This window comes from Gobius niger (assembly GCF_951799975.1).
Source record: "Gobius niger genome assembly, chromosome: 3".
NCBI classification, from domain to species: Eukaryota; Metazoa; Chordata; class Actinopteri; order Gobiiformes; family Gobiidae; genus Gobius; species Gobius niger.
Window position 1 is genome coordinate 24,218,786 of NC_136854.1, and position 13,979 is coordinate 24,232,764.

At 41.4% G+C, this 13,979-nt stretch overlaps 1 protein-coding gene across 6 annotated transcripts in view; it reads right to left on the reverse strand.

Moving 5' to 3' along the window:
* The window catches only part of septin9b (septin 9b), a 63,764-nt gene that overhangs the window by 4,118 nt on the left and 45,667 nt on the right, over positions 1 to 13,979 (reverse strand). For 5 of the 6 annotated variants that reach the window (XM_079554336.1, XM_079554334.1, XM_079554335.1 and 2 more), the window contains 5 exons: positions 8,126 to 8,296; positions 5,455 to 5,583; positions 5,264 to 5,345; positions 4,985 to 5,122; positions 2,207 to 2,324 (listed from right to left, as the gene is read on the reverse strand). In XM_079554336.1, coding sequence (XP_079410462.1) covers positions 2,207 to 2,324; positions 4,985 to 5,122; positions 5,264 to 5,345; positions 5,455 to 5,583; positions 8,126 to 8,296 — 638 coding nt within the window. Of the gene's footprint in view, positions 1 to 2,206; positions 2,325 to 4,984; positions 5,123 to 5,263; positions 5,346 to 5,454; positions 5,584 to 8,125; positions 8,297 to 8,790; positions 8,942 to 13,979 lie in introns of those variants that run through there. The other variant, XM_079554337.1, reaches the window with a different exon arrangement.

Sequence of the window (13,979 nt, forward strand, 5' to 3'; positions counted from 1 at the left end):
CTATAATGACAAGTGAGTCGGAGGCTGGAAAACAGAAGAAGTCTGACGGGTGAAACAAAACAATCAATCAAGTGCAGGGGTTCCATCCATCTTCCCCCATCTCTCCACTGCCCCGCGGCTTAGTCATCGGTCATTGTAAAGTGACACAAACATTGGTGTTTACGAACAGCCATTCGCAGTAATTGGGCAAAATGCTCAAAATTAGATCAGAAATAAAAGATGGTGGCGACTTTAAATGTCTCTGAATGTACTTTACAGGACACAGTTGGACAGAGGACAGCCAATTGAAAATATATTTCATAATGACATTTTGAGGAATGACTGCTCAGCCTGTATTTGGTTTGGTATATAACATTAAAAGCATTTCCATCAAATCTTTTTCCAAATTGAGGCAATGGTGCACAAAAGCTGCAGGATCAGGCAGACGGACGTAATGGGTCTATTGAGTTCACATGTCAAGAAAAAAAAAAAAAAAGGGACACGATGTTTTCAGTCAATAATCTTCAGGGTCACACAGTGCAGAAGCAGCCAACCAAAGCAAAAGCTCGAGCCCGGCAGCCTTCCTTCTGTGCCAGGCCGCAGTTCAATCCTGGCTGTGTTACCTATTGGAGCGGTTTAGGCGAAGGGGTGGAGAGGGTATAGCCAAGACTGCCATTGTGAATCCTCATCCTGAAAATGAATGACAAAATTATGGAATTAAGAGGCATGGGGGCAATAAAAGGCAGAATGGATGATGGCAGGTGTTGGTCTGTCTCTTGCAGTTTGAGCATTATCCAAAAAGTTTGAAGAAGAGTTTGAAGTTGAAGGATTATGCCAGATGAAGCATTGCAGAAGGGCTGTGAGAAGGACATTGCAGCAATTTTAAACTTAAGAAATTGCGGTTATAGGAAGTGTCCAAAAACTGTACAGAATCTTTGATTACATGAAATATACTTTTGACGGTCTATACGTCAACTAAGGCATGTGGTCCTTGAAGAGTGATTTTCTTAATACAATAATACGAAAATTAAGCCGGCTGCTGCCTTGTAAAATATAGGGTGTCTTTATATTTTTTTTCTTGACCCATAAGTGACATTTCCTAATGACTTCATAGAAATTACATTTGAAAATCTTTTTTTTTTTGCATAAAATAAACACAACAGGAGCAAATGCTGGAGTAAATCCTCATGTTTCCTTGCTCTTTCTAGTTCTTCATACATTAATTCAATGCAAGTCATGTTTACTTCAGTGCCACTTTTGATTGGAAAACACTGTAATATATTGACCATAAGACCGTACATATCAATTTAATGAAATTCCTATTTCTACCCAAGTGCCTCTTTACCTTGAATTCTAAAAGCCTCTTAAATAAAAGAGCTGTGAACCTGAATGAACCCGTATAATCACATATAATTCAGTGGTAATGAGGGAGCTGCCTGCAGAGCAGTGCCAGGACAGAGGTTTGAACATCCGCCAGGCTGAACAGGTGCAGGTCACAGTTGGGTGAAAGAACCTACGGCCGACTCTATGGCAGTAACAGAGACGATACACGAGTTCCCATGGTCCTGCGTGCTCCTGAGAGGTACTCTGGGGGTGGGGACAGATGGCTGGCACCTCCTCATGTTACCGACAGAGACTGTACTGGCAATACAACCTCTCAATGAATGGGAATGGATGGAAGCGTTAATGTGAACATGATAGGTGCAAGTTTGTACAATCTGAATTTCAAAAGACACTTCATGGGCCAGAATTAAATAAACAGACTGACTTATGTGCTCAGGGTTGGTCACTTGACTTCCGGACTTTCGCTGATGCAAACTATAATATGTCCTTAGGCAAGAGAATTCACGTGCCCTGCCCAAACCAGACCTGTGGCCTGTGTGAGTGTGTGGATAGTCGTGGTCAGAGGGGCCAATGGCGCTGATTGTCAGCCTCTCCTCCATCAGTCCCCAGGGCAGATGCAGCTAAAATAGCAGATTATCACTAACTGAGTGTGGATTGATTGAATAATTGCTTGTCAAGCACAATACAAGTGTAAGCCACTATCATTAGTGTAATGCTGGATGTCTAATCCATAGCGTTCTGTCGCTGGATTGTTATCACAATAGAAAATATTAAATAAATAGAAATTATAACCAAAGTTTGTCACCACTTCCAAACTTTTAGTGTGTTTAATTTCTTAAATGGGAGATTTGACAGTATTTACATGCATGACTGTGGCACCCACCGTCTGTTTGAAGAAATCCCTCTCTTCCAGTGTGAGCGTGTCGGCCTTGGCGATGACAGGTACGATGTTGACCACTTTGCTCAGACGTCTCATGAACTCCACATCAAGAGGCCGCAGGCTGTAAACACAAAAAGACAAGCAGATGTAACCTTTTCTCTTGCACGGATAAGCATGAGCATGGGCAATTCAGTCACACAATACAGGCGACAAATGGGACAGAAGAGGCCCCTTTAACCCAACTTCACCACGTTACATCTGTTTTACATGACCCAGCAGTGAACATAGTGATGTTTAAAGGCCGGGATGCATTTCCTTTGTCTTTGGTCACATGTTGATGCAGTGGCATGCAACATCCACCAGAGGGCGATCCAAGTACATGTCAGCCACCGATCACTTTGGATAAGCCATACATGCAAATCTACATAAAACAGATAAGTGTGAAAATATGTTACAGTGGCTAAACACAAAGTCAAATTGTTTTACCATGTGGCTTTAGAACAGACACTGTTGAATAAAGGTTGCGTTGATATTTAAGATATTGCTATAGAATTATATAATCTAATATTACACATGATTCAAAATAATGCAATGCTAAACTAATGTTGCCTTTACATGTTTACATACAGGATTAAAAGCCATATTTACACATGGCTGAGTAAATACAAAATAATTAGGGACAGCACGTATGCAATTAAGTGCACTGACATGTTGGACACCAAATATGCATGCACAATGTATGCTGCTATCATTTCAGCACGCAAGCATTCTGGTCACGTTTTTATGGGAGAGAAACAGAGAAGGTGCCTATCTGGAACAACCTACACATAACCCAGTGGCTTTTTCCTGCTGCATAACCACAAACAAGCCCTGAGTGGAGAAGTGTCAAAGTGCAGCCTTCCTTTTTGTGTTAAATGAGGAAGCAGCAAACTACCCCGAGGGAAAACAGCGACTCTGCCATTATGGGAAATGACTTCTGAGGCCAAGGCTGTGCTGCCCTCCACTGTCCACCTCACAGAAACCAAACATATTAAAGATTCACTGATGTGCAACATTACATTAGAGCCGTTTGAGTCGATACACACCAATATTTAAGATTTTTGTAAAACCCAACAAAATAGAAGGCAATTTTCAAAACTGTCTCAGTGATAGACGCCTGTTAGGATTATCATCGATGGTTTAGGATTTATTTCCATTTGCGATATCCATTGTTGGACTGCGGTCGTGAAACTGTGATGAATTTGACTGACGGCCAAAAGATTCCACTGAGACATTGGGACGGAAAGCAAAGTAAAACTATAATCTGGGGGTCCTGCATTACCAGTGTCACACCAGACGCTCCACAAAGGCTTGCAGTGTGTGTGTAGTGTAGCGTAGTGCAGAAGAGCAGCTGCAGCCACATGAGCACATGATGAAGGCTCTGTCAAACACGCTCACAACCCCCTCTCGCTAGGACAACGGTTAGGAGCACAACTGTTGACGTGCAGATATCAGAGGCCACTGATGGAGGGAAACTGAGAGAATCGCTCAAGTGTTGAGAGGATATGCGCAGTTTTGTGGTCCGTCACTTGGGTTTGTTTAAAATATGTGATAAGTAAAAAAAAAAAGGGTCAGAATAAATGTAAAACAATAGCTATACCTGTCATTAACACCAGTGTTGTTTTTCTACTCACTTTATGTACCATTTAACCTCTTAACCCCACCTGAACCGAGCACATTTTCTCCAGGTTGGCTTTATCCAAATCTAAAAGCTTCTTGAACAAAGTGCACAAATAGCAACAAAAATTAGGATGAAAAACCACACAAACGTTATGAAAAAAAAGTGACGAAAAAAGTGGGTGATGAAAATGCAACAAAAAAAAATGGAGAAAAAAAATAATCTAAAAAGTGGCAACAATAGGAGGAAAAAGATTAGTTTAGATGACTTTTTAGGTCTGGGCTTTCAAATGAGGCATTACTCTGGCCTATGGGCTGTAAACCTTTAGATTCGGGTCAAGCTGACCTGAAGAAAATGCACTTGGTTAAGGTGGGGGTTAAGAGGTTAACTATAATTAACTATTACAAACTGGAATATAACCAAATTTTGGCAACTAATGCAACTACAGTTTTGGATGAAGTTGTAACAAAAAGTTTCCAATTAAACTATTCCAATAATAAAATAATACACTGTCAATTAATTGTGGTGTGAAGTCATCTTAACATCACACTGACTTGGTGTCGAGGGCTGTTCAGGGATTTTTGTTCCTTTTTCTGTTTGGAAGCACAGAAAAAGTCTAGAAATATTTGAGAACTCCAGGAGCTCCCATGCTTTTCCAATGGAACACCTTTAGAGTTTTCACAGAGTTTTACGCACAGACCCATGCAGTTATCCCTCCCGCTCTTTCGCTCTTGGTAACAGAGTTTTGTTATTTACTATTCAAAATCCCCAAATAAAATCCATGACCGTCTAACCTAGTAATGTGTATTTGTGACAATTACTACCTGCTACATTTATCAAACCACACTGCAATCTCACTTCTGAACCCAGCAGTTCTACAGATTTGTGAGAAGCTTGATTTCCTTCTGCAACACGACGGACTCCCACAGCGATACTTGTGTGTCCGTGAGAGAGAACGACTTCCACATGTGGTCACTAGAGTGAGTTGAACAAAAGCTGGTGCAGATGTGTTAGTGGTTTGAGGGACTGTGAACAGACAATGGCCGAGGGATGTTTCCCCCGCAGATCTGCTTCATGTCAGCTGCTGCAGAGGGGGACGGGGGAGAGAGAGGGCGCAGTCTTACCAATGTCCAGTGGGAGGGATGAAGTATATACAGCAGTGCACTCTGGAGTCTGGGATCCTTTTTTTCCTGTCGATGTTGATCTCCTCCTGCAGATAGGCTTCATACTGATCGTTGATGAACTTCATGATGGGCTGCCAGCTGAATGCAAACATGGGACAGATGTGTGCACAAGGTAGTTAATATTTGTACATGTTATTCTTCCTACTTTTTTGCATTACAATTGTAAAATGAATGGAAACAGTTTCGGAAACATTTCCACAGCAGAACATCTCTGCTCACCAGTTTTCATTGTTGATCTGATCTCCAAAGCCAGGCGTGTCGATAACTGTCAGCTTCATCCGCACACCTTTCTCCTCAATGTCTATAAAAAACCAAAACGTCCCGTGTGAACAAATTAACACTTACGCATGTCAAGAGTTTAACAGGAAGCACATGTGTTTGCCTAAATGCAAGTGCAAAAAACAACAAACCGTGACTGATAGACTTGATCTCGACAGTCTTGGGGATCCTCTCCTCTGGATCGGGCTGGACCGACCTGCGACTCACTTTAGATTTAAACAGTGTGTTCATCAGAGTGGACTTCCCCAAACCACTTTGCCCTGGACACAAGAACATAGCAGCCGTTTAGTAAAAGAGTAAATGGCTTCAATCACTTTCACGACACTGCTATATACATTTTTCCCTGGAGTCACTTTACATCCATCATCGTGTTGTATAAATTGTAGGTCCAGGTCCAGAAATGAACCGTAACAAAGATTGCAGCTGTAGGGGTCACTCTGTTGAGCCACGGAGGTCTCACGAACAAGGAGACCACACGCAAAGTAATGGGTCATTGCTCGTGATCACTACTATCCAACTTCGGGCAGCTCTTTCATTGAAGACATAGTCATTTCCTTCCTGTACCAGATATACAAGAGTAGTAATCATAAGTGATGGGGCTGTATGCATAAGCACATATTGGTTCTGAATACAGTAAGTATAATCCTGACTCTGTGGTAAGGCTTTCTATATCTGGTCCCATTGCATGAGTCAAGATACATAAGTGCATAGTAGATAGTACCTTGACAAATCACTGAGTCCTCCAGATGAGTACATAGAGTTCATCAACAAAACAACAACATGCTACGTTATGAAGTGCATAACTTTATCCTCTAAATGTTTGAATGTGAATGTTGTTCAGAGCCGTCCTGCCTTTTCCTTTAACATAGTACAGCTAGTATTACTTAACCCTCTCACACTCTTGTCCCAGACTCATTCAAGCAGTGATCTCCTGAATGCTAACCTTGGCACAAAGCGTGGCTGCCCCAGTGCATTGTGGGAATCAAAGGTCAGCTGACTCAATGCGAGGATTAGGTAAATGTATCTCACAGACCAGAGTCAGGGGACAGAGCCAAGACCGCAGCTGCTCTAACCTTTCACGTCCACTCTCATCCAAGTGACAACTCTGTTAGTCCCGACTGAGAGCCCGTTATGATTGTTTACTCCTACAATAAACTTTGCTGTCTCCCGGAACGGCTAAAAGCACTAATGCATTTTATTTTTATATCAAGTGTCAGTGACACTGTACCACTTCCCCTACATTATTCACACATTTAAGATGCCGTTGTAATCTTTATGCTCATTTTGTTTCAAGAAAAATGTCTAATTGTTACTGATCATTGCACAAAAAGCTGGATATTTCCTCAGTTCAATGTTTGTCTGTAATATGGCATTGAACCAAGACAATAATATCAATCTTTGCTTTTACAAACAACTATTACAGTACGAGGTTAAGTGAGTTGTCAAGCAAATATCTGCACTCGAATTAGAAAGAGAAGCCTGATTATGACCATAATTCTCTTAGCACCATGCATGTTTGAACAGATCTTTGTTCTGCTTCGCATTTATTGTCTTCTGCTCCATTTCACAACACAAACGGCTCAGATCATCAAAAGACACGTGTTTCATAAGTTATGAGCTTGTTACTGGGTAACATGTGTTTGCAGTCACGAACTATGGCGGGCATTTGTGAAAATAAAAAGGATATATCAATAGTGGAGCTGCTGTTCTAAATGGTGCAATTCTCTGCTGTTTGGAATGCCTGATTTGCAATAACATGTAATAACAACATGTAAGAGTATGTTGCTGTGCGACCTAATAAAAAGAATAAAAATTGGTCGCACATACGCCTAAAAATGAGTACTTATAGTAAATTATAAGTAAAAGTACTGGCAGCGAATCTTGTTTGTGGTGCACCTAAATGAAAATACTTGGGCGCACAGATGCGACCAACTTTAAATGTTGTCTGGAGCCCTGTTAATAATTATTTATTCAATTATTCATTATAAAGAAATCTGACCCAGCTTTACCACATCGAGCCATCTGCCTCTTACTGTGCAGCTCACATTGATTTAGCATAGAGTGTTACATTTGCAAGCTTCTCTCTGTTTCTGGTTTGGGAAGCCCTTCTTAACATGATAACTAGGCCATACAAAATGTAGCTTTTAAATTATATCTAAATCTACAGTTTAGATTTTCCAATGACTTGACGTCAGCATGTGGAAAGTGAAATCTGAGCAGCTTGTTGTATCTTTGATTCCTGTGGTACCTATTTGTGCACGGCAGCTCTCTTCACTGTGTGAGTGCTTCTTAAGGAGTGTGTGCTTGAGCCTGCCACAGTAATCACTGTCATTATGCCACTTTCTGAGTCCGACAGCCTTCTCTTATCCACTCAGGCCTGTGTTTGTTACATAGAAAGATACAAAAGTGCTCACTTTAAAACGAACCCTGCTGGCAGATTGTCAGTGGAAAAATACATGCCTGCATTGTATTCTTCACTTTTGCTTTTAAAGACTATGAAAGCGAGAAATAGGACTTCGATAAATCAATGAGCAAACTGAGCAGAATGGCTTATGTGCCACAAGTGTCTAAAAATGCTTTGGGTTTTCTAATAGGAATAATGCTGAAAATGCATCTTTACTCTTTTATGGTTAATTCAAGGAACATTTAGAGGGGAATTTACCATAGGGGAAAAGTTAGTGCTCGATGTGTTTTCTTTAATGAAGTCATTGGTTGATGAATTAACTGATTTTGGGGTGAATGTACATTAAATACTTTTTGATTTTGAATGGTAATATAGCTTTGTGTGCATGCTTCGCTTACCAACCACCATGAGGTTGAGCTCAAAGCCCTGCTTCATGGCCTTCCTCCTCATCTGCTCCAGGATGGCATCAATGCCCACGTAGGTGGAGTCCCCTGCATGGCTCTTGTCCCCTTTGCCCGGGTGCTGCTTGGCAGATTCAGACATGGTGTGGCCTAGACTAACCTCTGACCCTAAAAAACAGAAAAGAGAGATAAGGTCAGCGGTTAGTATATAAGATTTAGAACAACGAAGTGGTAAATACAACAACAACAACAACAAAACTACACTAATTAAGCTATAGGCTGCTATATAATTGCTGGTAGCTCAGATAAATGGACAAAAACGCATCTAGTTTTTAGAGAATACCAACAGAAAATGCAGAACTGAGTGCTGAGGACAGACTGAAAGTTCATATATGCTAATCGGGCATTTCCTATGTGAGATAAGAAAAACACCATTTCACTGCATGTTTCCTCTATATGCATTATGCACTAACCTAAACAACCATCAACAAATCTATAATTAAAAATAGATTTTAAATTCATGAGAGCAGAGATGTAACCAGCAAGATGAATCTACATATCAAGAAGTACAGACACAAGCAACATCCTGTCTTCTAACGCATTTAGATTTCGACAAATTCCTCGTATTGAATTATAGCTCCAGCCAATAAATCACGGGTTACCTGAACGCAGGTATCACTTTCTCCAAACAAAAGGTGCCCCGTGGCTCTGGCTGCAGTGCCAACTCGAAAGGTCTAGGTAACTTTAAATGTTTCACTGTCAGCTCGTTGCAGGAGGAGACATTTCCTGTTCACTGCGGTGTTGTGTAGATGCAGCAACAGACACTACAAGCCACAAGTGCCAGAAACTCAGCGGAAATAAAGCCAGCAACCACCATCAGACTATGACAAATCCTCATTGAAAAACAGACCTGTAGGTGAGCAATAACAAAAACCAGACGCAGGTGAAACTCAATATTGAGACGTATGCACAAAGCAAAGCTGTTCTTCTGAAGAATATCAATTTCCAAATGTGATTACCTCATATCCAGTCACGTGGTTCCCAGTGACTGGTCTGGGAAAGTGCATAACAACCACCTGCTTTGGTCAATCTTGTGCAGAGCAAGTTGAACTCAAGGGCATTGTTTCCAAATTGATATAGTGTTATGCCAATGCCAAACAATGTGGAGTCATAGCAGATTAGAAACTATTACCGGTAATCCAAGCAGGCTCATAGTCGACCTAGCAGAGATAATTGGATAATGGGTGGTGATGATTTGGGCTTTTAGTATCATCCTTAATCCTGATCTAATGGACCAACATTGATCAAGGTTCTCAACTGTGATATTAGAGCCAAAGCATAATAAATATGATGGGGCAGGCTTAAATGGGCACAGATTTAAATAAAAAAAAACAGCCTTGACACACCCAGAAAACTTCTGTCTTCTACTACTGATGCTCTGAACAAATCACCCACTGGAAGTTTGCCCAGATGAGCACTGAACCCCCTCTTTGGCGAGAGGTTCTACCCGTGCATATCCATTTGAGCTGAAATGTTTCATACGACTGGAACAAGTGAAAAGTAAGTAAATTCCAATACCTACTTATCTGTGTGTAAAATTGTCTGCATAACTTTCTACGACTCCCGGGTGCTACACTTCCACAACACCCAGAAGAACTATTCTGTGAATGCAGTAATGTGATACATGTTTGTCCTTAGATAACCCATCACAAAAATCCATGTCTTGGATGTTGTATACTGTGACACCGCATTATGTGGTCAACAGAGCAATGACTCGACTCTACATAGACTGATATGCCTCTGTAATGTTGTCAATGACAAAATGCAAATGAACCCTAATGACGCTCTCAGGGTCTGAGGCCGACTGTGGATTCAGTGACCAGGCCATCTGCCCACAGCAAGGTGCTCCCTAAGATTAGACACACACAGAGAAGCTAACACAGTAGGGGGTCATCTCATCTACCAGGCTTATTGCATTCAAAGATCCAAAAACAACTATAGGCATTTAATTCAACAGAAAATACAGTCAACCCTAATATATGCATGATGTTGCACAAACAAGAACCAACGGCGCTTCTAGATACAAGCACATTACAAATGAAGTATGAAGTATGACTCAAGTGATGATTCAGTGAGCCCATCAAGCTCGCAGTCCACAATCATAACGGTTCAACAAACCCTAATGCGTAACAAAAAGGGGAAGCATTATTTTAAAGAGCTTTGTTCAGAGTGTGTTTTTATTACAGCAGGGGAGCATTTGTGCTGAAGGAAAGAAATTGTGTGTCCATCACTCACTTCACGATCCAATTCAAACATATTAAATCCACTTTATAACCATGTGACAGTCAAAAGTAGCACTTAAACAGTTGTATAATGGCGTGGATGTGCATGCGGTTTATCTGCGTGAATGACTAGATCCCATCAAAGCTCTGGTCCTTCATCTTTAAGTCTGTGGCATTTTCATCACGTTAAGGCTGATAATTGGCATGAACAAAGATGTCACAGAATCAACAGAAACATGATTTTGTTATGAATGCACAGTTAGTACAAAAAGAAATTGATAAAAGCTCAATAGAAGCAAAGTAGAAGAAGAAGAAGAAGAAGATCTTTATTTATATAGCGCCTTTCACAGACATATAGTCACAAAGCGCTTTACATGAGACAGTTGTACATTCACTCCATACTCGGTGGTGGAAAGCTACGTTTGTAGCTTCAGTTTCCCCTGGAGGAGACTGACAGAGGCGCTTTCGCGACTACACACGTCTGCGCCAACGGACCCTCTGACCACCACCATTCACTCACACACATCATTCATCCTGGCCTATTGTGCATGTTTTTAGTGGTAGGGGAAACCGGAGTGCCCGGAGGAAACCTACGCAGACACGGGGAGAACATGCAAACTCCACACAGAAAGGCCCCGTCCCTGGTGGGAGTCGAACCCGGACCTTCTAGCTGTGAAGCGAGAGCACTAACCGCTGCGCTACCGTGCCGCCCAAAAAAGAAGTAGAAAAGTAGTCATACATTACGCTGGATCACCAAAAGTAATTACAAACCTAAAGCTATACCTTAAATCCTGATCTCCACCAGGGCATGGTCTTCCCTAAAGTTCGACAACCATAAAGTCTAGAAAGTTCATACAAACCTATTTGCACGAGACACATTATAGACGGTCACTGCAGCGCTGCAAAATTACGTAAATTTGACTTTTATCATGAGAAGCTTCAGGAGATTGCACCGACGAATGCATGCATCACTGGAGCCCACAAAAGAATCCTGTCTCTTTTCACACTGACAAGAAAAGTTAATGTAACGACTGAAGGGTAATATTTCACAAAGGTATGTAAATACTACACTGGTATGAAGAGCAAAATGCCGTCCAAAACCATAACAATTACTTTGTTCTCTCCTTGACCTGGAAACCTCTCCTATTAGTCCGTTTGCTGCTCCACCGCAGTCAGCCCGCACTTAACATGGACAACATAACTCAACAATCCACAGAAGGCCGTCATTAAAGCCCCATCAGGCACATCCAGGCCTGTGTTTAATATGAGAAACTTGACTCTGAACTAAGCTGCTATTGTTTTCCTCAGTCTTCAAAAACAGAAGAGGTGGGTAGGACTGTAAGAATGATCGCAACAGAATCAAAATGTTGGTAACATTTAAGTAACTATTGATGCAATACATTATCTCCTCTACAAACACACTTGTAAACATGCTACATTAATAACAATACTGTGCAATTAAGATATTCTTTTCCCAAAATGGCTGCATCGCCCTAAAATTGGATTATATTATATCTTTGCAAATTCCTGAATTACTCACAGTCCACTTGAGCATGCTCAGAAGTTGTCATTTTATGAGGAAGTTTGCTTCAGGGAAAGGAAGTCTGTTTCTTCACTCACACCAAGTGGCCTTCAACACTGCAGGCTATTTCTATGTTCTGAGATTTTTCCCAACGCAGTTCCCATGAGGTGACAGTCTTAAATCTTTGGAGTCTCTTCCATTTCCAAGACATTTCAAAGCCGGAATATGTAATACATTTGCATGCTATCAATGAAGGGATGGCATTTGCTTTAGTTTACTGATGGATTTTTGAGCTACCAACACAACTAGCATGGTTAGACTGAAGATGAATATTGACTTCATATAAAATCAGATCTTCAACATGTAGTTCATCATTTGAAATGTGCATTTCAGTTTACAGGTGTCAAAGAAAAATGTAGAACGAAGAAAGCTGTTAAAAATCGTAAAACATGCCGTGTCCAGTTGAGGTTAACCAGTGCAGGTGTGGCCGGTTCAAAGTGACGGACAACATAAATCAATGTATTAACACCAGACGGACACAACAGCTTTTCCACATCAAATATTGATTGATTGATTTTTCTCAACATTATGCAGCCACAGAAAACCTCCTCTTGGATTGATCATTACGCTGCTATTAGAATTTTTGCTATGGAAACAAAAACATACCAATTTCACCAATTTCGAAAGTTCAACTGGTGAAGTTCAAGTATAGTCCTGTCATGTGTGTTAAAGGAACAGGCCACCGTTTTTGGATAATGAGACATGTTCTTACCTGAGATTAGACGAGTTGATCTGTATCTGTCTGGTCATTTACGAGTGCGCTCAGTCACACAAAAACAACACGGGGGTGAAGTTAGATGCGACCACTATATTGCGAGGTGTAATAATAACTTAGGAGCACTTTGAGTTGACTGCGTGGACGTCGAAGTGCTCCTAAAGTATTATTACGCCTCGCAATATAGTGCCTCTTTTTATCCGCTTAGAAAATCGACATGTTTCATTTTGTGTGACTAGACTTGGATCATGTAAACGCTCACGTAACTGTATTTAAAGAAGAGCTTGGTCGCTAGGCTAAATGCTAACAACATCTTTGGTCTTTTTGTGTGACTGAGCGCACACGTAAAGACCAGACAGGTACGCATCAACTCATCTAACCTCAAGTAAGAACATATCTCAGTATGGAAAAATGGTGGCCTATTCCTTTAAGTCTTTATGCTTCAATCTCCTTCTAGTCTCTTGGTTTCAATGTGCTCCTCCTGTCCCTGCTGTTGATCCAATGCGTGGCCAGAGGTTCCCTGGACAGCAGCCCTCTTGGGACACTTGTGTTTATTGTTCTGTGGGGAAGCGCTCCACTTACACAAATCAAACCTCGAGCGATGAGTTAGCTTGACTGCGTCCTACAGTGCGTTAGCTGCCACACGTAAAGACCAGACACTTACGCATCAACTCGTCTAAGCTAAGGTAAGAACATATCTAAGTATGGAAAAACGGTGGCCTATTCTTTTAACACACTTCAATAACTTAGTGTCATTGAGCTAGATGTCAAAAATACAATATTGACCCAGCCAAGCCAAACAGTAGAAGCAGTTTTTCACAGGTGGCAGCTTCAACAGAAAACTACAGTTGAAAACACAGCTGACAGGAACACACTTTAGAAGAAAGGTTTGAAGAATGTTACACAGTCACTCCATCTTTCACTGGTGTCATTGGAGCCGGCCCGCTGTGACCTGTGGCCCAACACAAGCAAAGCAGATGGTGCATGTGTTGAAATGTAGTCCACCGTGTGGGGAAACTTCTGCTAGCGGAGTGATAATATGCTTTCTAAAAACACTGTGAAATTGTGGGCACCTTGGGAAGAGTCAGAGAGGCAAAGACCATGACCACGGGAGAGGAGAGCATATGTTATAAAAAGTTTAAAATCAACACAATCTCGGGATAGATGAGAATGCAACCATGGGGAGAAGCCATTGCCGCCATTGTGAGATCCTGCTGTTCTGGGAAGCTTTCAGTTCTGCACACTAAGCAAGCCACAAGCATGACCGTGAGA